This window comes from Argopecten irradians, chromosome 11, assembly GCF_041381155.1.
Source record: "Argopecten irradians isolate NY chromosome 11, Ai_NY, whole genome shotgun sequence".
Taxonomy (NCBI): domain Eukaryota; kingdom Metazoa; phylum Mollusca; class Bivalvia; order Pectinida; family Pectinidae; genus Argopecten; species Argopecten irradians.
This window is the reverse complement of record NC_091144.1, coordinates 30077458-30104925: the sequence shown is the minus strand read 5'-3', so window position 1 is coordinate 30104925 and position 27468 is coordinate 30077458. Positions and strand designations below refer to the sequence as shown.

The 27468-nt window shown below is 35.3% G+C and overlaps 1 protein-coding gene across 1 annotated transcript; it reads right to left on the bottom strand.

Moving 5' to 3' along the window:
- Positions 1–1685: 1685 nt before the first annotated feature.
- On the bottom strand, positions 1686–5564 carry LOC138335791 (G-protein coupled receptor 83-like). Its single transcript, XM_069284953.1, has one exon. The coding sequence runs from the start codon at positions 4390–4392 to the stop codon at positions 3121–3123; it is 1272 nt and encodes a 423-aa protein (XP_069141054.1). The 5' UTR covers positions 4393–5564; the 3' UTR covers positions 1686–3120.
- Between the last annotated feature and the right edge of the window lie 21904 nt (positions 5565–27468).

Sequence of the window (27468 nt, the reverse complement as noted above, 5' to 3'; positions counted from 1 at the left end):
TGAGCTTGACAGTTGATCAGAAGGCTGCATACAGGTCTAATTATTTTAAAAGAATGCAACTCGACATGGAAGATGGAGTTACGTCGTGAAGTACGTGGACTAGACGCCATTCTTCAATATGGTTTGAAGCTTTCCCGTCCGATGAAAATATTGATCTGTGATTTAGGCATTCATTAAAAATCAACTGAAAAAACTGGTGATTACGGAATAAAACAGAGATTTCATGGGTTATTGTGCTCTAGTTCATAATATCTAAACCGAGGTGATGTTTATCAACAACTGTTATATTGCACTTTGGCCTCGTGCAATATAACAGTTGTTGACAACCATCACCTCGGGTTAGATATTATAAACTAGAGCACAGTAACCCATGAAATATTCGTAATATATTTAGATTGTCACCGCACAGTACCGATATATTCAAGAGGTCACGAAACAACTTGGTTTACGTCAGTGTGATAATTCACTGAAGACTATTAAATTATTTTAAAAATTGATCAGAATGAAAATATACCTCTTATAGAACATTTGAAAATGAATGGAACTTATTAATGTATATTTGTTATTGTTTAGTCGGCTGCCCCTGGAAACACATCGGAAAAGAATAGAAACCCCTACTTTCCGACAAGTATTCGGCTGTTCCTCAACAAATTGTACTTTTCTTTAAGCAAGTATTATTTTCATACTTTATTTTTTATCTTTCACTTTATATATATATATATATATAGGCATTGGTTGTCATATTTGTAATATGCATATATATCATGATGCGCGTTCTGTATTTGCATATTATAGAGTAATCTGCCCTATGCATTAATTGTGAAGTCATACGTTTGCATGAGTAACGCCATACGTTTCTGAGGAAATAAACGTAATCATTAATTTCGTATCTGACTGGCAGATACTTTTTCTCCATACTATTATGAAAAAAAAATCCGAGAATGTTGCAAAAACTCGACGTTACAATAGAGACGTCGACGTTGTATATTGATTTAAATACAATAATAATCCAATGTTTTGATTTCATCCGGTTATGAAACAAATTTTGTTTGCAAATGTTTGCGAGACAAACAAAGTTTCTTTCATACCTCGATGAAGTTAAAAAATAGTGATTAATGCTTAAATGACGTCTCAACGGATACCTACCCGCAGAAGAGGAAACTCTGTAATATGAATAGACGAGATTAGATATGTTTAAATACGAGTTAAATATCAAATTATTATTATTTTTACTTCATATTTAATATATGAATATTTCCATTCTGTATAACTGATGAATTCATACTCGGATTTGACGTTTTTGTTCACAAACATAATCTTGCGACGTCAAGTCATATTTTGATTATGACGTCATTAATATTTTTGACGTCACAATAGTGTCATTACACGTGTGTCTTACAATGTGAATGACAAAGCTGAACGGCCAATCATATAGTTCAAATATAAATCCAATTTCTATAATCAGCTATGAACTTTGGTCAACCATTTTCTAAGAGCGGTATTATCGTCGTGATTTGAGTCAAAATCAAAATATTTATTGATATTTACAATATTTGGACATATCTATGAGTTAACAAAAGATGTACCATTGTTTTTTCAAATGTTCCATATAACAACAGCAGAGCAGGAATGAAAGGTTTTATTTGAAATATTTTATCACATTTCATAAATTGTTGGATAAGCATCTTAATTGACACGTTGATATAGTTGTGCCTCTATCGACAGAGCCTGAAAGACACTGATCGGCATCAACAGTCCACGTGTAAACATCCAAAATATATATTTATAATCGAATAATGTTAAAGAATAAATACAAAAATATACCAATACTCATGAAAAGAGCTATTCTGTATTTGCATATTACAGAGATAACTGTCCTAATGCTTGCAGGTAGGTAATGATTGTGACGTCATGTGTTTTCGACCGTAACGACATATTTCACTTATAAAATAATGACGTCACACTCGTTACCTACCCTTAAAAGGAGTTAACTCCGTAGTGTGCAAAGACGGAATATTGAATGATGGCGTATCAATAAAAAAGACACTTATCTTAAATTCTAATGCTTTCCTATAGATACTTATCAGTTCAGGTTTTATTTTAAGTTCAAATATACATGTTTTTTTCACCAAGTTTCTAAGAAGATGAAGGAAATAATGATACAAAAATAATTATATCTTATTTACAACTGTTTGCACTGCAATTTGAAATTAATTTCAATTCATAACAAGTAGAATCGTTAATCAAGTAATGGGCAAAATGTGTTTTTTTATATTTGTTGATGATGAATGACTTCAAACAATAAAACCTTGTGTTAAAAAATTTGTGTTAATGGGACATATAATAGACATACGACCTTGAAAATAACCTAATTATAGTGGTTAATGAAATGAAATGATCATCAATAAAGATAGACATTGTACCTCTCTGCTCTAACAGGCTAACTTCAATATGTCGCGGATCAGTGTGATCACAGTGCTGTCTGGAAAAATCCCAAAAATATATTCCCCTTCAAAACCACCAGCTGCACCATGTGATATAATAATAACATCGAGAAAATAAGGTATACAAAATTTGGAGAGGGGCCAACCAAAGCGGCTACTTGCATCGCGACTCTGTGTCGTGAACGAAAGTAGTATGGAAATATGTTAATTATCACAACAAAAAAGTTCAATATAACAAATTATACACATTTTACAATACAGAGAGTATTTTCCGTAATGCGACAGTTAAGATTTCATTAAAGTTCTGTTCAAATTTTATTTTTTGCTGATATACAGTTTAATTCTTACATTAATCACAAAGTTATCAAATAAGTTATATTTGTTTTAGTTGATATTATACATAATACTAATCAATCAGCTGCATTTGAAATTATTTCGTTTTCAATCAAATCATATAAGTAGTTATCTCCTGATATTTTTGAAACCTCTTTTGCATGCGCATAGAAAATAGTTACGAAAACATTTTATTCAAAGACATTTATCTAAAAAAATTGAATTCAAATTACAATAAACATAATGAATAATGAAATATATTTATGTATTAAAATAGTAAATTCATATTTTGTAAATATATAATCACAATATCACAAAACAGTTCACTTTGTTAATTGAATTTTCACACCGACTGGGAATGTGCATTCGAATTCCTGTTTGAATACAGCATGTGGGTTTCGCCTCTTTGAGAGTCACTTGAACTGACGGAACACATATTTGAGCAAGCATTTGAGCAACCACGTCCGTTGGTGAATTGCATACGGTACCTCATCCTTCCTCGATCGTTACTCGGCGAAATGAGGTCATCAAATTCCATGTCAAATGACCTTGAGCTCACGGGATGACTCTGAGCGGCGCAACAACATTTGAGGATATTTTTGAACTCCCGTTTAAAAATTGGATTCATCCAGCAATAAAGAAATGGATTAATGCACGTGCTACTAATAGCGACCCAGTGACATATGAAAAACACTGTACTGTTATAAGAAAATTGTTTCGCGTTCGGGTGCAAGTCAGTGAGCAAATGATATAAATTAAGGGGCATCCAGCATATTGCAAAAACAGCAACAACAGCCACGAGCAATTTTATACTTTTCCTTTTTTCTTGAATTTGCAGTACTCTCTGTTTCTCTGTAACAACTCCTAGTTGTGTACGGAGCCACAATTTGTGTACAATCCTCCCGTACGTGACCCCAATGATAGAAAGAGGTATAACGTATTGTATCACAACGGTTGCTATGGTAAGATACTGTTCTAACTTTTCACTTGGAAAATATGTACGGCACCTCTTCACAGTCATGACAAATAGATTTAAATCTTGTACGCGCGTATAAACTCCGTAAGGCAATGACAGCGAGAATGCTAGAGTCCATATCAGTACCAGTATAAAAATCCCTTTCCGTTTCGTTATCCTGGGATTGAGCGGGTAGATTAAAACACGTTGGCGATCCAGAGCAATAGCAGTAAGTGTGAACGTTGAAACGTAAACAGATGTCATCAAGGAAAAGTTCAAAAGGTGACACAAAATTGACCCGAGTGTCCATTCTGACATAAGCTCACGTGCAATGTTTAATGGCACGTTCAGGCACGTCATCAATAGGTCAGAAAACGCCATGTTTGCGATGAATATATAAGTTACTGTGTGCATTTTGCGGTTTTTAACCACCACATGGACAACTAGCATGTTTCCGAAAAATGAGATAATTACGAGAATAGAAAAGGAAACCAGGAGAAGAGCGGCGCCAGAAGCGCCGTACCTGTGTTCTTTCAAATTCTTGAAATTTAAAGTTTTGTGCGAGTGGTTGGTAAAACTGAAAATATCAAGGAGTGTATCGTTCTCCATATTGTCAAACATGTCTTGAAGATTATCTGTAAAATCTTTGTTGCTATCCATCTTTCTTTAAGGCTGACTGAAATTGCGAAATCCTTGTAACGTCTGATTATTGTTTAACATCCAAAGTGTTGATTAGAAAAAGGTAGGTAACGCTTAATGCGTCTAACTGATAACAAATGCATTGACATATATATTTTTTCTAATTAAAAAAATAACATTTAATTGAAGTCATCACAATACAAATCCATGGTATAAAGTTCCATTCGATACAAACACACTGTCCGTGTATTCAATCTGCAGATTTGATCGACAATTGTTGCTAATAATTTATACATGAGACGTTTTCATTCAGGCTTTATCTCGGTGCACATATCAAAGCCTTCAGAAGTCAACACTGACTCTTAGATGAACTGTTTGATAATAACACGTCACGATGCATAAACCATAGACGCTTCCAACAGATAACCACTTAACCGTACTGACGCTCCGCTTCAATATGATCTGTTCTTATATAGATATAAACCACAGACAAACAGTCACTGCCCGCGAAGCGTTCAATACCTTTAATACAATAAATGCTTGTTTCCTCAGAAGTACGTTGAATTATATCCGATTACCAATAGCGGAATAATTTTCCTGTAGACCACTCCATAATGTATTATGTGTTATTTTCTTTGTAAATAATGACCTTATGATATGCAATTCACATTTTGTTTTTCTGATATCACTAATGAAATGAAACGAAACCTTTGAAGAGTTCCCGGAATGTTAATATTAACATGGATGACAAACAGACTTTTGGTCCGCTAAAGAAGAATGGATATAGTCCTTGATAGTGCTGTGTGCCTAATACAGTGACGTTTCGTGACACCAGCAGAAGATACTAATTAGTTTATTCAACAATGGTTTTGGAATAATAGGCTCGCTAATAACCCAGAAATCCAATTTGGTCTTTTATTGCCAGCGTGAGAAGTTATCTCCGGCCTCGTGGTCAAGATGGATAGTCCAGCCTGGAACAAAAACACATAAGCTAAGTATATAATCATACTCAATTATACTAAACAAAAGAAAATAAAAAGAAAAAAAAAACAATCACAAAACAACAATAGCAAAACAAAACAAATCTGTAATGAATAACCAAGGGGGCTATGCGGTGCCATACAATGGAGTTATTACTATGGATTGTGGGATTAAATGCTACTAGGAATTGTGGGGTTATTACTATGGATTGTGGGATGTTAGTATGAATTGTGGGAGTATTACTAGGGATTATGGGATTGTTAGTAGGAATTGTGGGATTGTTAGTATGGATTGTGGGATTGGTACTAGGAAATATGGGATTGTGCTAGGAAATATGGGATTGGTACTAAGAATTGTGGGACTGTTAGTAAGGGTTAGAGTTAGTTTTTGATTGTTACTAAAGATTGTCGGATGTTTAATTGGGATTGTGGTATTGTTACTAGTCACAAGGATATAATGAAACCAAAAATACCCAATCGACAAGGCATAATGCATTGGGTCAATTCCAAATAGTAATACGCTTTACAAGTGATCTTGTCATTCTTTCCTTTACTTAAGCAGGTATTGATGTTCGTGGAAATTTTTTTGAATACGGACATTTCGGAAGTTAATCTGCTGTGAATAAAAGCAACTAAAACAACTATAAAGTAATGTTTTCGTAGAAAAGACAATTATATATGTTTTCACTCATACACTGATGTTAGTGTCTTTCCTATAAACTGTCAATCACTTGTATATCAAAATATCCAAATTAAGACGTATAAATGTTGCATCGGGGATCAAGAACATAATGGGCAAACTTGTGGTTTTGGAGGAGCAAATATTTTATTGATATGTTTTGACGGCTGACAGGTCCCAGTTGACGTTACACCTTATCCCTTTATGACACAGAAGGTGATATATCTTATGTTTTCTATTTCAACAAAATTTATTGACATATATGTTGATACATCATTAAGAGGTCAAAACCCTCAAGATGATGGCACTTACACGATTTTATTCGGTTGGCTTTTTTGTAATAAAACATTCCCTTATTCTCGGCTTTGACATTTAGATTTCACGAGAGAAGCCTTCTGTTAGAATTTACAAGCAAAAATTTGAAATTTATAAGCATTCTGTTCAATATATTTTTGTAATTTGTATCTTGCGATCTTTTTGATATATTGATATCATTCTTACATCAAGGGTGGCGTGTACTTCTGGATAAGGTTTTACATAAAGACGGATGGACATCAATTGGAATCTGTGTTCTGATAAGACGATGTGCGACCGAATAGAGACTCTACTTTGTTTTAGTACCACTATAAAACATACATATTTTAGCACAATTGTTTGTTTGTTTGTTTAGTTTTACGTCCTATTAACAGCCAGGGTCATGTAAGGACGTGCCAGGTTTGTTGGTGTAGGAAAGCCGGAGTACCCGGAGAAAAACCACCGTCAGCGGTCAGTACCTGGTAACTGCCCCACATGGGATTCGAACCCGCATCCCAGAGGTGGAGGGCTTGTGGTAATATGTCGGGACATCTTAACCACTCGGCCACCGCGCCCCCCAATTTTTTTAGCACAAAGGCATTCACCTATCGAAAGTGAAGTAAGCTCTTCTATTTCAGTGTCTCTTAGAAAGCGGTGTACCAAGCAGAATAGTTATCATGCGACAATATTTCATTTTGCTAGATTAAGACAATGTCATTTCAATTACACTTCAGCATCATAACTTATATAGATTTGAAGACAACCCATTGCTAATGTAAAACAGAGAGGAAACGAACCAAGTGACATTCATGTAAATAATTCTTTGTATAAAATGCAATTTTGATTTTGATTATAATGATAAAAATATCAAATTGCAATTTCCTATCCGATTCATTACCATAAGATATTATTCAAGCATTAAGCCAATAATTAAACGTTAAATGATCAAATAGAAAACCACGCACAATTTGTCCTAAAGCCTGAAGGAATTTTACAACTAAGTATGTAAAATCCGTCTAAATCATAAGAACGATTACAAAGATGTTTGAATGAAAATTGTGTCTTTGATTACGAAAACAAATTCGTAAATAACACCAATTCATTATAAAACATATCTGGCTGGTAATGAATGCTCGTAAGTTTAGAAAGTCTCATTTATCTTACAAATAATATTAGTGTAGGGGCGAAACATTCATAACGTTTAAAAATGGATCAGTGACAAAATCGATAAAACCTAGGCTTGAAATGTTTCCTTGGTCACACCATGATTTAATCGAGCTTTTATATGAATGGCCCGCATTTTTAGTTACGTACTTTATTTAGCTGTTATTACGTAATTGCCAATTATGCTTCTTGAACGTGAACCGAAAATCTAACGTATCCTGAAGCTAACACTACTTATAAGTCTAGAATATGGATTGTTAATATTATATCTAACAAAGTACCATTGTGATGCTATGGATACCTCTCATATTTGTCAAGGCGGAGGACATTACAGCAGAATTAACTTGTTAAGATAAAAGTACACTATGGGTTTTGTGCTATAGCTTAAATTACATGAACATATGTAAATTTTAGTTAATCCTATTAACTTAAATAACAAAATATCAATCCAATTAGAAGCGACCGTTACAAACTGCGACACCATTTTACAGTTATGAGATGATAACCTACACCGAGTGTTTCAGGAGCCAGGGAAACTGTTTGTATACAACAAGAGTGGATTATAGTTTAATACGCCCCAATATTACATCAACAGTGCGGGCATTACTTTCATCTGATTGATCTGTTATCTTAGGTCAAACATATTTTTAAACGCAATACAGAATATGAAGGTTGAAATAAAGAAACAAATTACAAATGCGTTAGTTCCCTTATTTTTTCTTCTAATGTCCTTCTAAAGTTATATGTGCCGTATTTGTCTCGTATTGATGACGTAAAGACATGTACAATATTACGAGTTAAAAAAATCATGAAGTGAATTAAATCAACTCAACGAACACTGTTGTAATAACAAAACAATAATTCAACATAAAATCAATTTCATACAGGGCAGATATCAGCAAAGAATGCAATATATAATTTGGCTTAAAACAGAGACAAGTGTGTTAACAGCCAGCCAACATGGAAACCGCATTGGTTCTTATTGTCTACCAAATTCTATATAAAGAGGCAATATGATACATATCACAAAGCTCATCGATTCTCACAATTCTATCCTCTCTATTTTTCTGTGTGCCCAGAGTATGATTCTAGTTCTTTTTAATTTACAATCTAAATACTAAATCACCAGTAAATCGAGAACTATCAACGGAGAGTATTATGTAATTTACGCATATGAATGTATTGCTAATATGTACCGAATATGTAGACATTTAAGATGTAGAATTAAGGGTTCATATACGATGGAAAAAGGCAGTATGTACCGGTTCCGTATTTTAATTATATAAATTATTTGGTAGTGATATCATTTGTCAAATAAAGGAATCAAAACTGCAGGGTCTTTAAAGTTGTATGGTCTGTCACTTTCGCTCTTTTTGTCATAGTGAAAACTGTATAAGTGTTATACACATTTTTCTCCGTCTCTCCGAGGTTTAAACTTTCTAATTTTAACACTTTTTATAAAGTTGCAGCACTGGAAGTGTACACGTAAAAAATAGGCTCGAAAGATGCCGATTCATTCCGAACTTTTCCGAACATCGTCGCGACAATCTCGAAGTAACACGAGAGTTGTAAACCAAGAGAAAATGTCAACAATTTTTCGTAAACATAACATGTGGTGGACATCAGCAGACTGGATCTACAAAGAAAATAATGTTCGCGCATTACAATATTTGATAAATTCAATATTGAATTACGGCAATGGGTGATTTAGATGTTTCAAATACTCGCTCTGTGGACATATACCAGCACGATTTGCTCACTTTAGCCAGAAGGAAAACGTAAACATACATATGTGCGCTTACGCTATAGCTAGTTACCAGCTGGATCACCAAGTGTGAAAGTCAGTCACGTGATACGATTCGGAATTCCGACAAAACCCGAAGGTACTGAACATGGCGGTGATTTAAGGCGTTTTATTCAAAACCAGGAATGTATTATCCCTAGATTTCGGCTCTCTTATAGGCTGACATATGATATTTGGGAGCTAAATCATTAAGTTACATATCCGTGTTCAGATATCAAATGTTAAAGCGACATATCGGTACAGCGAAAATTACAAGAAATACAACTTTTAGAACGTATTGAGAAAAAGAAAATACCTCGAATTGCGCCTAGCAGCAAAAAAGGGAATGTCAATATACTCCAAATACTAGTCGTTGAAGGATTATTTCCCCTGTATACGCTGTCGTTAGTGATGGCGTGTCTTCTTGTGATACAGTCAGCCGAGCACCACACCCCGACTCGGTTATATAACACTGATAGCTTAGCAGTTTAAACTACGTTGACCAATTATAAGCACTTAACAGGAAAGTAAAACTACCATTGATAAAGGAACTATTATCCTCGATCATAGAAACTATTGCTTTTCTTATCTCAGAGTGACGACACTTCTGTTTTTAGAAAGTAATAAAAGATCGAAAACTAGAAATATGTCTGTTAGAAATTAAGTGCTCGCTAACTACTTCCTAAAACCTTTAATTTCCAGTACAATATGCATCTATAAGGCACTTGCCTTGAGGTATTTTGCACGTACAAAAATGTAACACTATCGCTCATTACCCTTCGGACTATATTGCAATTAAATGGTTTACGTCCTTATAATAACTACTTTCCTTTACTTCATCAGAACTTTAAAAGTGAAATTACTTTGAACTTTGTTAATTGTGTTCTTTGTTACATAGAAGTCTGTTTATTATCTTATTGATATTGATACGATAGACTTGTTTCTCTGTTCAAAATAGTCGTCCGCTATAGCGCTGTCCAGTCTATGTGAACGTGGTGACTCACCTGTGTTTTGCTTGAACGCCTTTCTGGGGAACATCAGATCTAGAGCTCAGGCACACATACTGATATTGTATAATGTTTTTTATTCTGTTTTTCTTATGCAAGGCTGGGTAAATTCATAAGTATTTATTAGAACTGCAGCAAATGCGGTATATGGTCACGGGTTAGTAAGCGATAGTGCAACGTACACCTAAGACCTAGGATGATAAGAAATAAATTAAATATAATCGGCTAAACGCTGTAAATATCTTCGACCGATACTAAAAGTTATCCGTTTCGTCAGTTTTTTATTGACAATATAAACCTGATTTGCATTATATTATTCCGGAAGTTTCCAAAGTTGATCATATGCTTAGAATATTGTGACCGATGCAAGAGTTTGTATGATACGCCGCTTGAAGTTTACACAAAACGAAATTTGGTTCGCACTGTCTAATGTCAATGTTGTTAATTTATAGTAGAACATCGCTGACAAGTATCTCTTAGTATATGTTTTTAAAAGGGTGGTGTCACTAAATGACAGCGAAATCTATTAAACCAGAAACATATATGAGACGGTTTAAGACAGTGACTTCGGTATCGCGTGTGCAGTTGGAATCTGCGCATAGCAGATGTACACAGACTCCACACCCGGCAAGGAAAACAATAGTGCTAGAGCACGCTTGCACTAAAAACTCATCTTTAACAAAGAAGCAATTGCCATGATTGATTAAAGAGATTTAATATCTTAATGACACAGCATGCTTGCTGAAGAACAGATCGTTCTCTTAAAGTTCATACAGTTCAGGAAAACTCACATTTAATGTGTTGCTTGGTTACTAAGATTTTACAGATATTGAATATCATGTCAACACCGTGTGCTTGTTAAAAGAAGGCCTTTGATTATCGTAGTTCCGACATAAGGCTAATTAAGGTACCTGCTAATTCCTACGGCGACACCCTTCCTGATAATGGGCATATATATTGGTCTAATAGATAAGAACAAGACATAAACCATTCGTGTACCTTGTCTTAAAGATTGTTTATTGCGATTTTGTCAACCACAGAAAAATATCATAAAGAGATAATTGAGTAACATCAGGAAGACAGAAATGACGGATGTTTTATCAGACGCAGAATGATGACGGAACTTTCCATTAAAAACCCGACTAATTTAGCGAGGAATCGGACAAAGATAAATATAAAAATCAAAATCGATACAGCACGACTTCGAACTATTTAAGATTGGAATTAAAACGATGTTTTTTAAACATGACCAACTGTTACAGTTGTATGAATGTACGGTTATTCAAAGTTAATTAGGTAATATTGAATGATCTTATTAAATGCCAAATGGTGATTGGACTTGGAATACAAAAATAATTAATTTTTTTTTTGTAATGAATGTAATGGTATTTGTTATATAAAATGATGCCTAAATAGGGAATTTATATAAAAATTTTATCAAAAAGAACGTGAAGTTTCGCAACCTGTGCTACGCATGATTATTTGACCTTTAAGTTATTAAATTATTTCTCTCTTTTTTGTTAATACAAAGTTCTTCATGGTACCTTAAAGTCCCAGTATGTGTTCGTAATATTTTTAATCGTAAAAAAATACCAAATTTTGCCAAATGATAGAGTTGATAACCTTATGGAGATATTTTTTAATTAAAGATGCCGTAGTTTATCGTTATTTACGCTCTGTTGTGCCAGAGTCAACACGTGGGTTAAATCGCATAAGATGACCGCTTTGTATAACCTTTGTCCCAAGGTATGTTGGTCAACTTATAAATGATGCTAATGTATTGTCATCTTATTTTCGTCGTTTTTAGAAATGAGTCTTTATAAACATTAATTAAAATCCTACGAAGCGAGTACAAGCGTTCGATTTAGAGGCAACTGAGGGTATGCTCTACTTAGTTATACTTTGCTCTTTTGTAGTTTTTGCGTACAAGTGCGTGTTAGAAGTCATCAGAATAGGGTATATACTTCTTCTGAAATAATGTGTTTTTATGTTGGAAAGAAGAACCAGTTTTATAAGGATTAACATTGTAAAAACATTGAATTAATCTAGACATGTTATAAATTTCCCGTGGCGTCACTGTGATTTACTTGGTGATCATCCGGGTACGTACAGTCACATTTGCTATTTTCAGACAAAGACATTTACATATTCTCTTTATATATTTTTTTAAGATACATTTTTGTCGAAACTGTACATATTTGAACAAAATTAAGTAAAGATAAATTCATAAGGATCATCGATGTTTTGTTTGAAGTTCATCATAAAAACATAAGGGGTCATTTAAAAGTAGGTTTTACCCAACTAAATAAATATTTTTTTTTTGTAAAATCCGATAAACAGAAGAAAAGATGAAAAAAACCTATTATTAAAAACACCTCAATTTAATTTCTTTATGTGTATGAGATTGAATAAATGTGTCTTTAATACAAAATTGAAGGAAATCCTTGATTTATTACGATTGTAAGCCAGACAGAATAGTATGCAAATGAAACTGCGATAGATTGTGTTGTCGAAGTTTCGCGCACGCGCATTGTTACGCACTAAAAGTAAACAAAATGGCGGAACGAAAGCGTGTGAGAAAAATATGTATCTGAATCGGCAAAAAAGACGAGGAAATTAGAATGGAATCGGTATCTCTAGAGAATGATTATAGATGGCATGTAGCTATAGAAGAAACAGAAGCCACGTCTCAAGCGGAACCTGTCCGAATTCTGTTGCACGTGGTGAGTTTTTCAACATATATACATAAGTGTTTTAGATGATATGATATGTATAAACAGTCCATCGCACTTCGATTTGTTGTTGTTATTTTTTTACTGAACATGCCGTGGCAAGACTGTCACTGCTATCTGACTTTTTGTTTGACTCTTCCGTTTGTTGAGGTGGCCTCGTTTTGGAAAAAAATACGTCATGTTCTATGTAAAGCTTCTATTTTTAGAGGGGTATTTTCCTGGTCAAGCTAGGCAACTGACAACCCATATTGTTCGCTGTATGCATTCAAAATGATATGAATATTATATCTATATACAGGATAAATTTCAAATTTGTAGTCTTTATATTTCATTGGGCGAAACCTTCCTTTATGTGGTAAAAAAACAAAATGTCGTATTACCAGAGATTTATCATGGCCGAGGTTTTCTGATATATTACCAATTTCTCCTCACATGTGGTCTGCAATTTTAAAGTCAACGTTGAACTGCTGTACCGTACTGACCACAGGTCGGTGATTTGATTTAAAGTACTCTGGCTTCAATCCACCTCCTAATCTTTGGCACACCTTTGAATGACCCGCTAGTTGCCATATGACATTAAACACAATAAACTAAAGCCAAACCATACAGTATATATATCAATGTCAACGCCACGACCCAATACAATTATTTGTTTCTTTATACGGAATACTAAACTAATACAGTACATTTTTCATTTTAACGTTACTTTCTCTAGATGACAAATGCTTTACTGATTAAAACTAAGCCCATCAAGAGACAGACAGGAAATTATATTGCTTCTTTATCTTATTTACCTCTGAGGACTAAAGTGACATAGATGCCATCCTAGGGTGTCGTTGCGTGATAGTTTATTGTTGTTTGTAATATGGAAAGACCCTATAGCTTGGCAGACAAATGAGAATAACGGCTCCTGTTGATGGTATTTCACGTTCCCCGAGAAACATTATTTTTTGTTACTGAAATATGAAATAGGTTTGAGCATAATTCTGTTGGACATAAATGGGTAGCAGGGACAAAGCAAGATGTATCTCATTGATATCCTTGATTTTAAATAATGATTTTATAAAACAATATATATTATTAAGGATTATACATCAATAAGCAGTTAATTTAAAAAGGGAAGTACATGAAGTTTAGTCGCTACAGCCTTAATCGTTTCCTTCTGAAAATGCTGCCTCAATGTTTTCGGACCACCTTCCAATGCATACATGTATAACATTTTTACACGTCTTATTCAGGAATGTTTTCATCCATACGAATACGTGATTATGTTGGACTAGTCTAAAAATAGAATAACGGTATTGTTGGGTATTATATGAAATTGTTAACACTAATAATGCATACGTCATCTATATCTGTATGTGAAACTTAATAAAGGGATATCTCAATCCAATGACCTTTGAAAATAACGTGTAATTGCATCCACTTCAAAGCATGTCTGTGAAGTTTGGCATTTAGATAGTGCTTCACAATATCAACAATATACGCACAAAGCCTCGACATCTCGCCATGTGCGCTAAACAACAAATAATAAGTAGTCAAACTATTAATGCATAATCTTCATCTGTATATTTGATGTTTAAGGATGTCTGTAGAATGTGATTTGTCCTTACTGTAATTTAAAGGAAAAAAAATTGTTGGTTAACTGATTTCATAATGCATAATGGTATCAAATACACCAACTAGAACACCCTACCCGCTCACATTATACTGGCAGTAGGCAACGAGTCATCCGACTCATTTTATTACCCTTACGCAAGAGTGAAACTAGGTCAATGATGTGTCTTGGCTATACGACAGATCGCACAATTTCACTCACAATTCTGAGGCGCTAATCATCTCCGGGCGAAACCATGCATTCAACACAGACGCTTTCTAGACGCCGGCACCAGATACAATATTGCCAAAATCTCCATAACAATCATCGTTTCAACGTCATTGCCACTGTCTTCCACTATCAAATCCATCTCTGACAAGCTTTGATGACCGCACCATCATCATATCATACACCATAATCCCATTACAGTACTTGGACGACAACGTTTTACAGAGCATTACATATTTACAGGGACTATAACTTTAGATTCCACCGTTGAAAATAGAAACTAAGTGTTATGCAACTTATTATATATCATAAAACTTACACTTTCTCTCACTTACAAAATTTGAAAGTACCGACCAGCAATTATATAGATTTATATATAAATGTAACGGGATGAGCGATTGTAGGTTTCCAAAGAACCATAGACACATGCTTTTTACAAAATATACAAATTTATATACAAAACCATTTAAATGAATAAAGACATAGTAGACAGAAGTATATAGATCTCACTCACTTGCACACCTTACAAAAATATATTGAAAGAAATAGACATAATATATACAATAATATAACTAAACATAGCAAGGATGGACTGTGTTCTCCAACTGTTCTATATGTCAAAGACGCTTATAAGAGTAGGCTGTGTTCCACTCAGTCCATATATACTCTGTGCCGCTAATCGCACGGCACAGTTGAGCGGGCTGAAGTCCACCCAATAAGCATATTTCACAGTTCTGTACCACCATAATGCTCGTCGGTATCCAGCATCAGCATCCCGAACTGTTTCACATTGACCACTGCTGCATAGTATGGGTTGCTACAGTATCAGTCACCACATACAGGTCAAGGTGACCCGTCACTCAATAGGACGGCCTTCCTCGTCACACGTACGTACCCGGATGAAGAACGCAAGCTGTAGTCTGCGTATGCGCTACCATATATGTAACCCGGTATTATATATATTGACACGTCTTAATGGCTGTCGTTCTGCACGCCCACACGTCCCTTACGGATGTCGGTTATAAGATTAGTAAAGTTTAGCGCGCGAAATATAAATTGTCTTTAGTGATATGTAACAATAAATACTGCAAAACTGATACTTCAGGTCTCATCGAAAATGCATGAATTACCGTCCGTAAGTAGTAATGTGCGCGTGCGAAGGAAACGGAAACTAAACCAACATGGCGGATTATCAAACGAAAAAACTGTGACTTGACAGATAATGTATAAGCGTGCTACATACATGTAATATTTACATTTTCAGTCCCACTGCAGTCCCACTTCGTAACCTTATCAAACGCAGTTGGCGGTCATTTAGACAATGAACTTCAAGGTTTCAAGCGCCAGCGATCACGGAAGACGGTTGATCAAATGACTGTTACATCCATGACGAAAACAAATGATTATTTCATTATAGATGCAAAATTCCATAAAATTGTAACCAAATGTAAATATAACCATTGATTTTTTTTTTCAATTGGTATTCATAGCCAATATGAATGCGAACTGAATAGAAGCAAATTCAACATGAAGCGCTTGCTCGTTCAATGCTTAATTAAATGTAGTCATGGGAGTAAACAGGAAAAAGTAGATATAGATATATCTACCATAGTTGCAAAGTGTGTTATCTTTTAAACTAAGAGTTGAAGTTCGGAGTTATGTACAAGTACTATATAAATGTATAAGTGGAAAATATGGTTGGAGCTCAATGGGGATAATTTGCGATTTTGATAAAATAAATAAATCGCATTGTGCCTTGACCCCCTTCCTCTTCCGTCCCCGCCATTGCCCTCGGCCACGTGATCGCCCACGCCCTCTTTATAATCACAGATATATCTGACGAACTAGATTCATTTTCAAGACTCCGACGATGCTTTGAAAAGTTCTTTAAATGACTCGTCCTTTATAACACATACAACATCGATGTATATGCATATGCTCTTGTTTTCTTTTCGACGCATTATACATGATTAGTTTATAGCAGACACGTGTATTTTTTACTTAGTGAACTCATTCTGACTGAAGTATGTGCACGTACCAGTTAGTGCGCATGCTTCTCCTGTCCACGTGTGAAATCTTCGGCTTTCTCCGTTCGGTTGATGGCAAATATTTTACCGACTTAAAGCATTAAGTATATATCTTGTAGGTACTTTTAAATTTTTTAATTGCGAGAAAGTGTAAGTTTGAGGATATGTAATAAGTTGCATAACTCTTGGCATTTGTTTTCAACGATGGAATGTACAGTTATAGTCCCTTTAACTACGTTTCTGTAGTATCTAAAAGTCAACATATTTTTGATAAGATTAATGACCTGGATGCAGAAAAAGGAATTTCACGTTTCTTAACAAGAAAGTTCTCGGGAAATATTAAGTTTGCGCTTTATAGTTTCATAGATATGCTTTATTGTTTCGTAGAGAAAAACTATCAAAGGCCCAATACATGTAACTTTTCGCTCTTTTTGTAATCACAAACATTTACTATGCTCGAACATTGTACCTATGACCTAGAATAAAGATGAAAGACGTGTATTATGACATTTTTCCGTGGAGTGTAGTAGTTACAGTTAACCAGGTACTGAATGTACTTGGATGTTTTTATATCCAAATACTCGAGAGTTGAGAAAAAAAATCATGTTCTTATTTAAACAAGAAAGTTGAGAAAAAACATTATGTGTTTATTTAAACTCCACACACGAATTCTTAACTTGGCCCATCATTAAAAGAAAAGTTTGAGCTTCATACAATGTATTTTATTTTGATGTAAAAAATATTAAAAATAAAAATAAAAAAATAAAATATAGAAAATAAAAATAAATTGCGTTGCACTAAGCCCTTTATGTAATGAAGTACTGATTGCGCATGCACCAAAATTAAAAGAAATTATCTTTTATGTATTTACATATATATAAGCCCTTATCCCGTTCTCGTTTACACGAACGTTTTGTATTGTGCGAGATGTTTGGCTATTTTATTCAATAAACCGCCGGTTTTCCATCAAGTCTTTCAAAGGCTAGTGCGACAGTGGACCGTAATGGTTTCCTGTATACATGTCAGGAATTAAACCTTCTATTCAACGTTGCTCCGTTCCCGCAATGACTGTCTCGAGAGCTAATGATCCAGACCTGTAGGTATTTATGAATACAATCAGTGTCCAGTACTTGATAACTTAATTCTAGAAGAAGAAAAAACGAAGCCAAAGAGGAATATGTAAATCCAACGACCCTAGGAATCAAAAACGTGTAACTGCATAAAAAAATACATCTAAATGTGATTTTCTGTGAACCTCGGCATTTTTATTGCGTTTTGCAATATCCACAATACAGCTTCATCATCACACCATGTACGCTAATCAACAAATAATTAATCAACGTTGAGACGCCAAACTCATTTATTGTTTTATTTCATTAATCTATAACCAATTCGAAGAAATATCATATTACGATTTAAAAGACATAAATTGTGCCTATTTAATTAAAATGAAATTGAATTGAGAGATACAATGCATAATATAATGCTTTTGTGATATCACAGATGTTGGTCGCACTTTCAAAGGATGTCATGTTTGGAATGATTCAGGTAGCTCCATTTTTTTTACAACAAGGTTTATTTCCTTTAAATGACTTCATGTTCATTGAGTTGATGTACGCCCATTTATTTAATTTTCTGATCCTCAAAATCAATAATTAGGCACAACTACATGTAACTTATAACTATAGAAATGAACGAGGAATGAAAAAAAAAGGTAAAAAAATCAACAAAATGTTAAAGGAGAGAAATTGTTATCGCTTCCATGACGATATGGATAACGTCCCCCTAGACATAACGTGCGTATTTTGGGACACTGTAGTATTTCGTGTTATAAACGTGCGTGTTTTTCGGGAGACTGTAGTATTTTCGCGTAATGAACGTGCGTGTATTGGAAAGACTGTAGTATTTCGTGTATATAACATGTGTATTTTTGGAGACTTTAGTAATTCGTGTTATAACGTGCGTGTTTTGGGAGACTGTAGTATTTCGTGTTATAACGTGCGTGTTTTGGGAGACTGTAGTATTTCGTGTTATAACGTGCGTGTTTTGGGAGACTGTAGTTCTTTCGCGTTATAACGTGCGTGTTTTAGGAGGTACTGTAGTATTTCGTGTTTATAACGTACGTGTTTTGGGAGACTGTAGTTTTTTCGCGTTATAACGTGTGTGTTTTGGGAGACTGTAATATTTCGTGTTATAACGTGCGTGTTTTGGGAGACTGTAGTATTTCGCGTTATAACGTGCGTGTTTTGGGAGACTGTAGTATTTCGTGTATATAACGTGTGTATTTTTGGAGACTTTAGTAATTCCTGTTATAACGTGCGTGTTTTGGGAGACTGTAGTTTTTTCGCGTTATAACGTGCGTGTTTAGGGAGACTATAGTATTTTCGCGTTATAACGGGCGTGTTTTGGGAGACTGTAATATTTTGTGTTATAACGGGCGTGTTTTGGGAGACTGTAGTATTTTTGCGTTATAACGTGCGTGTTTTGGGAGACTGTAGTATTTCGTGTATATAACATGTGTATTTTTGGAGACTTTAGTAATTCGTGTTATAACGGGCTTGTTTTGGGAGACTGTAGTTTTTTTCGGAGACGTAATAACGACGTAAGAGACGTGCGTGTTTTTGGGAGACTGTAGTATTTCGGGTTATAACGTGGCTGTTTTGGGATACTAGTAGTATTTCGTGTTATAACGAGCGTTTTTTGGGAGACTGTAGTAGTTCGTTTAACGTGTTTATGGGAGGACTGTAGTGCATTCTGTAATAACGTTTTTTGGAATCGTGCGTGTTTTAGGAATGTAGTATCGGTGTTATAACGTGATGTTTTGGGAGACTGTAGTATTCGTGTTTATAACGAGTACATGTGTATTTTGGGAGGACTGTGAGTATTTTGGGGAGACGTGTTAATAACGTGCGTGGTTTTGGGAGAGACTGTAGTTTTTTCGCGTTTATAAAACTGCCGTGTTTATGGGAGAACTGTAGTATTTCGGGTTATAACGGGTGTAGCCTGCGGTTGTAACGTGTTGTTTTGGGAGACTGTAAGTTTTTTCGCGTTATAACGGGCGGTGTTTTGGGAGACTATAGTATTTCGCGTTTGTAAACGTGCGTATTTTTGGGGAAGACTGTAGTAATTTTTTGTGTTGTAACGTGCGTGTTTCGGGGAGACTGTAGTATTTCGCCGTTATAAACGTGCGTGTTTTTTTAGGGTCGACTAACGTGTGTATTTTGGTGTCTTGCTATATAACGTGTGCATTTTTTGGATTATAAGTGCTATAGTATTTTCACTGTAGGAAATTACGTGCGTGTTTTGGGTGACTGTAGTTTTTTGGTTTTTTGTTGGAGGGTGCGTGTTTTGGGGAGACTGTTGTTTTTCGCGTTATAACGTGCGTGTTTTGGGAGACTGTAAGTATTTCGCGTGCGTGTTTTTGGGACACTGAAGTTTGTTCTCGTTCGTTATAACGTGCGTGTTTTTAGGGTAGACTGTAGCATTTTGGGTTATAAAGACGTGCTTGTTTTTGGGAGACTGTAAATTTCTTTCGCGTTATACCGTGCGTGTTTTTGGAGACTGTATCATTTCGTGGTTGTTAACGTGCGTGTTTTTTTGGGAGACTGTAGTTTTTCGTCGCGTATATAACGTGTATAATTTTGGGAGACTTTAGTAATTCGTGTTATAACGTGCGTGTTTTGGTGGACTGTAGCAGTATTTCGTGTTATATTAACGTGTGTATTTTAGGAGAGACTTATAAATTTACGCGTAAATAACGTGTGTATTTTTTGGGAGACTGTAGCATATTCAGTGTTATAACTGTTGTGCGTGTTTTGGGAGACTGTAGTTTTTATCGCGTTCGTGCGTGTTAATGTTTTGGGAGCATAGGTAATTCGTGTTTAAACGTGCGTATTTTGGGAACTGTAGTATTTCGTGTATATAACGTGTGTATTTTTGGAGACTATAGTATTTCGTGGAAATTACGTTTGTATTTTTGGGGACTGTAGTATTTCGTGTTAAAACATGCGTGTTTAGGAGACTGTAGTATTTTGTGTTCTGTCTCCTTGTAATGCTGGAAAGTTTTGCATATTTCATCCAGAGATTAACTTTAAAAGATATCATGGAAATACTAATACAAGTTATAATGCGTTTCGCTATTTATGATGACAGCACACTATGATTTTTGTGTAACGGAACGGAAATTAACAAATAATTAAATCAATGAAGTACTTTGATTGATTTATTAGAAGATATGTCGAAAGTAGAAAATAGAATATCAAAATTGAACAAACATAGCACACCCGACTAACATGATGATTTTGAACAAAAATGCGAAGTTGTTAGCTCTCATAATTTTTCATTTGATGAAAATATCACACTTTTACAAACGATATTTGAGTTGTCATATAATTGCATGCATCACATCACTATCAATGTATATTTGTTGGATGATAAGGCTTAATATCTTTTAAACAGTTCATATCATTTAAAGATGCTCCACCGCCGACAAAGCATAAACGATACTCATCAGTTGAACAATAATTGGTGTTTAATCGTGTGCATATATGTAAGATTAACACTGTTTGTTTGATTAGTTTAACGTCCTATTAACAGCCAGGGTCATTTAAGGACGTGCCAGGTTTGTTGGTGGAGGAAAGCCGGAGTACCCGGAGAAAAACAACCGACCAGCGGTCAGTACCTTGCAACTGCCCCACATGGGATTCGAAAACAATATATAGAATGATTAATTTTGCTTCTGGTGCATGCGCAATCAGTTCTTCATGCCATACAGGACATGATTCCGTGGATTTAATTCGGGACACAATTAATCATTTTAAATATTTTTTTTTATATCGAAGTCAAATTATAAGCTCAAACTTTTTAATGACGGTAATGATGTTAAGAATCTTTTTGAAAACTATTAATCCGTCTACTCCTGTTTTTTCATAGAGGAAAAATACCATTAAGTGTCCAGTCGTTGTAGCATTTTGTATGTAATGTGTGAAGGTGATGTTTTGTATGTTTTGGGAATGTCTTTGGTATTTTCGTGCTTGTAACCGGTCTTGGTAATATGTAAAACCACTTGTACGGAGCAATCCATCGAATACTGTCAACATCATCGTGACAACAGGCAAACCAGTCGTTCCACTCATATTATGCTGAACGTTACGCAGGGACAGAAACTATCACTTTTATAAACTATTGTGTTTCTATGTATGTCTTCGGACCAAAGGTGAGGCATTGACAAGGGAGACGATATATGGAAACAAAGATCAAATCATATTTCAAGTCTTTTCCGTGATAAACTTCTGACCTGCAGGCTAGTTCCCAGAGGCACTAAAGCTCAACTCGAAAACGAAAAAGAGAGTCTGTGTCAAGAGAGTGGTCAGTAACCAGAAAAGTTAATAACACAAATATTGTTGTCGCCCTTTAAACTATCATTACAAACGGAATGCAATAGGTGATAACGGCCCCTACCTATAGGACAGATACATATTTCTCCCTGACAGGGTTATCCCCGGTTGCTAAGTAAAATATAACTCTGTCTTTTACCGGGGGTAGGTGAAAAGACAGCTTACAAACGCGCTTGACAAGACGTCATCGATATATGCAGTAGAGATTATTCTTCGAGGACGCAATTTAATTGTCACAACACTAAACAAAAATAATTTCTGAATCTTATGTTTTTAAAAATGGGTGAGAACAATAATCTTAACATGGGTCCGTCCTGTGGATTAGGGGATTTCTTCCCATACTTCACATGGGATATCTCCGTGGTTGGCTAGGGGAAAAGATATCTCTATCTTACACAGGGGGGGGTGTAATACAGCTCACACGCGCTAGATACGTGGCGTCATCAATACATGCGGCGTAACTACTGGCGCGCATTGTATGTTCAATCCAATTACTCATAACGACGTGCCTGCCGATGGGAGCGATGAAAAAAGTCGGGAAACCAAGTGGAATTTCATCATATTTTTCTAACTAATTAAGGGAGAAAAAGAATCAAAACATGGGTCATGTGAAGTGGACAGGGGTATCTCAAACCTCTTGAAAGAGTGTGTGTGCCGTTCAACCCTCGGACAAGCCATCGGGTTGGACCGGCCAAAACTTTCACTCGGGTTTAAAATATCCCTGCCACCTTCACAGACCCATGTAAGATTTATTATTCTCTACACCCAAGACAGGAATATTCCATAGTTTTACCGAGATTTTTCTATCTCACCCTAGGGTAAAGACAAGCTGCACGAGATCTTTGCACGTGCCCAACAATGGTATGAAGTCACGACAACAGTATCATGACGTCGCGGTAATAGTGTTATAACGTCACGGCAACAATGAAATGACGTCACAAAGACGGCGAAGACGGCGACTCATTGAGGTCACGTCATCCTCGTTTGCATAAGTGACACGTTTATTAGAGACGCAAAGTGGTGCACGGGGTAAGAGAAGAAGAACCATTCGCCCTCTTTGGGGTGAAACAGGAGATCTTAACCCTCGGGATAGGATTCTTAAGCTGTCAAACACTCGGCACAGCCTCGTGTTTGACAACTTAAGAATCTTACCCCTCGGGTTGAGATTCTCCTGTCTCACCCTAAAGGGGTGAAAGATTCTATTAATCTCAACCCGAGAGAAAGAATTTTGTTGGTCAACTCGAGGCTTGCCGAGGGTTGGCGGCCAAAATTTTTCACGGAAATTCTATTAATCTAAGGCGGATTTTACAGCGAAGAAATATTGTCTATATGAGGAAATTTCGTTCTTTTATGCCACTTGCCATTTTTACGAATATATGTCGAATACAAAATCAACTGAAACCCTCAACATCCTTGATCTATATCGCACAGAAGCGGTGAATGTCTTGAGATAATATTCACTGTTTACCTTTTTGAAGGTGAAAAAATAATGAAATGAAATCTGAGTTATCCAAGAGGATAATAATTATATTATAATATTAAAAAAAATGAGTATGAATACATTTGTACACAAACATAATACTGACAACGGAAGAACATGCAGTATCAATTGTCGGTCAGCACCGGGAGTTGACCATTCCGGAGAAATATCGTGCGGTTAAAATTAATAAACATGTTTATTACCCTAAAGCTAGCTTTATGATGATATGTTCTTTTTTCCAAGCATACGAATGCGGGATTATCAAGTGGTAATGATAAGCACTAGGGTTTCCTCGTGTACAACTTGATATCTGATAACATTTGTGCGAGACTATTGTTATATATAGGGATTGGATGCCTTTTTTCTAATTTTCATAGTTAGTGGTTATGAATAGCAGAAGCTATCTACATATCCCGTGGAGCGCGGTGCTTCACTTGGCCGCCATAACAGCACCCTCTCATGTTTTAATCATACGACTGGCGCCTGTAATCTTACGAATTAATTGCATATATAAGCAAAACATGCCGTAGTTGTGCAAAGAATATTTAAGGTCTCATGTAAATGACACTGTTGCTGGCTGGATAAAAATATGAACTCCTTTAAATTTTAATTTCTTAAACCACAATTCAGTTAATATGTACATATAGCCTATTTGTTGTTTGGTTTATTCTGTCACGACATTGATCTTTAATTGATGGGCCACGTTAAAGTAATGTTGTGAAGATAAAGAGCATCGAGTATTCGGATATAAAATAAAACATACCAACGTACATTCCAGGTACTCTAAGCAGCTTCCACATTTGGGGAAACGAAACGCAACAGGTGAAATAGTGATGCAGTGATGCCAGAATACAGTAAAATACAATAAACATATAATTCCCTGATTTTCTACTATTAGAAAGGTCCCCGTAGTAGGAATTTTACTTCGATTGTTACCTCGCAAGAACCAAACAAGGTAATAACGTAACAACACCTCATGCACTGTATCTAGTAAATGTATGTAAACTTGTATTTGAACTGTATACTACATATGTACTTAACTTTTCCGTCACCGCCTTCCTGCACTTTGTTTGTTTGTGTAACCCTGTTCAATACTAGCCGCAATATATCGCTCGGCTAGAGAGAACTTCTCTTTAGCTAGATCGGTTGAGCGTCAGACTAGTAATCCAGAGGTCCCGAGTTCGATCCCTGGCAGAGGCAGGTATTAAATTTATTGTAAATCCTGCACCCTGTTACATTGGCGCCCATGTAGGGACTCGGGAATGATACTTCACGATACCTGCGAAGGAATCGTTGTGACCCCTGGAAACTCGAGGACGAGTTGAATCCTGGAGGGGGAGTATGTAACCCCGGTCAATACTAGCTGCAATATATCGGTCGGCTAGAGAGAACTTCTCTTTAGCTCGATCGATTGAGCGTCAGACTAGTAATCCAGAGGTCCCGAGTTCGATCCCTGGCAGAGGCAGGTATTAAATTTTTGTAAATCCTGCACCCTGTTACATTTGTTTAGATTAACACACCGCATACATGGGAAGCCGTCCTTACATGATCCTGGTTGGTAACATAATAAGGACTACCTCTCATGTATGCGGTGTGTTGCGTGTATGAAGCACGGGTAACGGGTGTGTGTATTTGGGAGACTTTGGTATATTCGTGTTGTGCTTCCTGTATTCTGGAACTATTGCCCTTTTTAGAAGAATAAACTGAATAACCACACATTTGTGGTATATGTAGTTGTAATTTGCACCCAGATACAATATAAACTATTTAGAATCATTCTGTAAACTTATTCAGCAGCATCAATATCAATTTAAGTAGATTGCGAAGAAAATAAGAAAATTTAGTGAACTGCATTTCATTATCAAGTTAATAATATTCACTTGGTAAGCCTCATATACAAGTGGTGTCGTGGTAAGTCCTGAGCTTTCTATGCTGACGGCCGGGGTCAATACTTGTCGTAGGCAGCTTACTTTTTTATTTTTTTTATTTCATATTTTTATTTGCTGTTAATTCACCATGCTTGAAAGTATTCTTTTATTTTGTCCTTATATTTATTTTTTGTTTATATTTTATTTTTATTTTCCAAAAGTTTATTCCAAACATAGACATGTACTGTATAGCATATACACTAAATTACGAACATCCCACTATTACGGCCACTTATTTTCAGTTCCGATTTTTTTTCTCTTCAGAAATACAATCACACCGCTATTCCGTTTTACGACCAATTTTCATAGTCCCAACGACCACTAAATTAACACTAATTGACCCTTTGATTATGACCACAGGCACATGTGACTTCACACCTCGCTGTGCCTCACCTTCCCGCACGCAGCAACCCGTGACCAACTACCCGCAGGTACATCAGTCAGTCTTTTGTTTCCGTCGACCTAATTATCAGATTATCTACCTGTACTAGGAGAGAGTGTTAATCGCCATCATTTGCATACTTGTGACGCTGGAGGCTGGCAGTTGACGTGATCGAAACCACAAGTAATGCAACGTTCTTTCGATAGCCCTGGTGGCGAGATCGAACGATTTAGGCAGTTCTTTCTCATACGTGTAACGCCAATGGAATTAAAATTCTTTAATGTATGAGATATATTGATCTTATTTCAGATATTTATGAAGTACCGTACGTCAATCATGTCATCAATATTTTGTTGCGGTAAACAATCGGTGTTTTGCATTAGTTAAAAGTACGCTTGACTATTGCACAGTAGTCTTTCAAACACTTTACCGATTGTGATCGTAAGTTATTATTTGACCAATCATTGCACATGGCGGGATAATTAAAATCGATTTCCGTAAATATTAATAATAATTTACACAGATCAATACCAATTTTAAAACACATAGTTTCTCATTTACCTCAGGTGATACTATGTGATAATTAAACCAGAGACATAGATAATTTAATTACTATCTAAATCTCTGATTAAACTAACGATATGTATTTGAATTATAATTAAAACATAATAGAAAGTAATGTCTATTAAAAATGTATTTTCATTTAGATTGTCAACAATTACTTCAGTGAAATTCAGTTTTTAAGATTTAAATAAGCACACACCATTAACTTATTTAATGAAAAAAATATGTCTATGCTCTAGAAATAAATGGTAATAGTCCATTATATGTCCATAATTCATCAAAATTTAAAAAATATTTGTAAATTATTGGTTTTGATTAGATACGCATGCATTAAAATATGATATGATTAAGATTCTAATGGCCGACAAAACTAATTGATCAAATATTAGTAATTTGCAAATTTATCTTAACCAAAATATATCAAACTGGTTTTTTCCCCCCACACGTACATGTACATTACTCAGCATGCTATGTTATGTTTCTTATGGTTTTTTTTATATAAATGTAATGTATATGTCATGTCAAGTTTATGTTGATGTCCCATGTATTTGTAAATGTGTTAAATGCAAAAAATTGAACAAAAAAAAAATAAAAAATATATATATATATATAATATACATTTATATATACATGTATATTGCATTTTTCATAAAATTTCAATTTTGAAACAAAAATACAGTACATATATTATGTACCGGTCAGCTAGGATACAGAGTTTCTGTTCTTGATCGTCATGATCATAGAAGAAACCTGGTCCACCTCAGAATTAAGACCACCTCGCTATTAAGACCACTTTTACTCAGACCACTGGGTGGTTTTAAAAGATAGGTTTTAATGTAAATACTGTTATACATAT

Bases quoted from the DNA above. Each gene is read 5' to 3' on its own strand.
- LOC138335791 (XM_069284953.1), bottom strand. From the start codon at position 4,392: ATGGATAGCAACAAAGATTTTACAGATAATCTTCAAGACATGTTTGAC.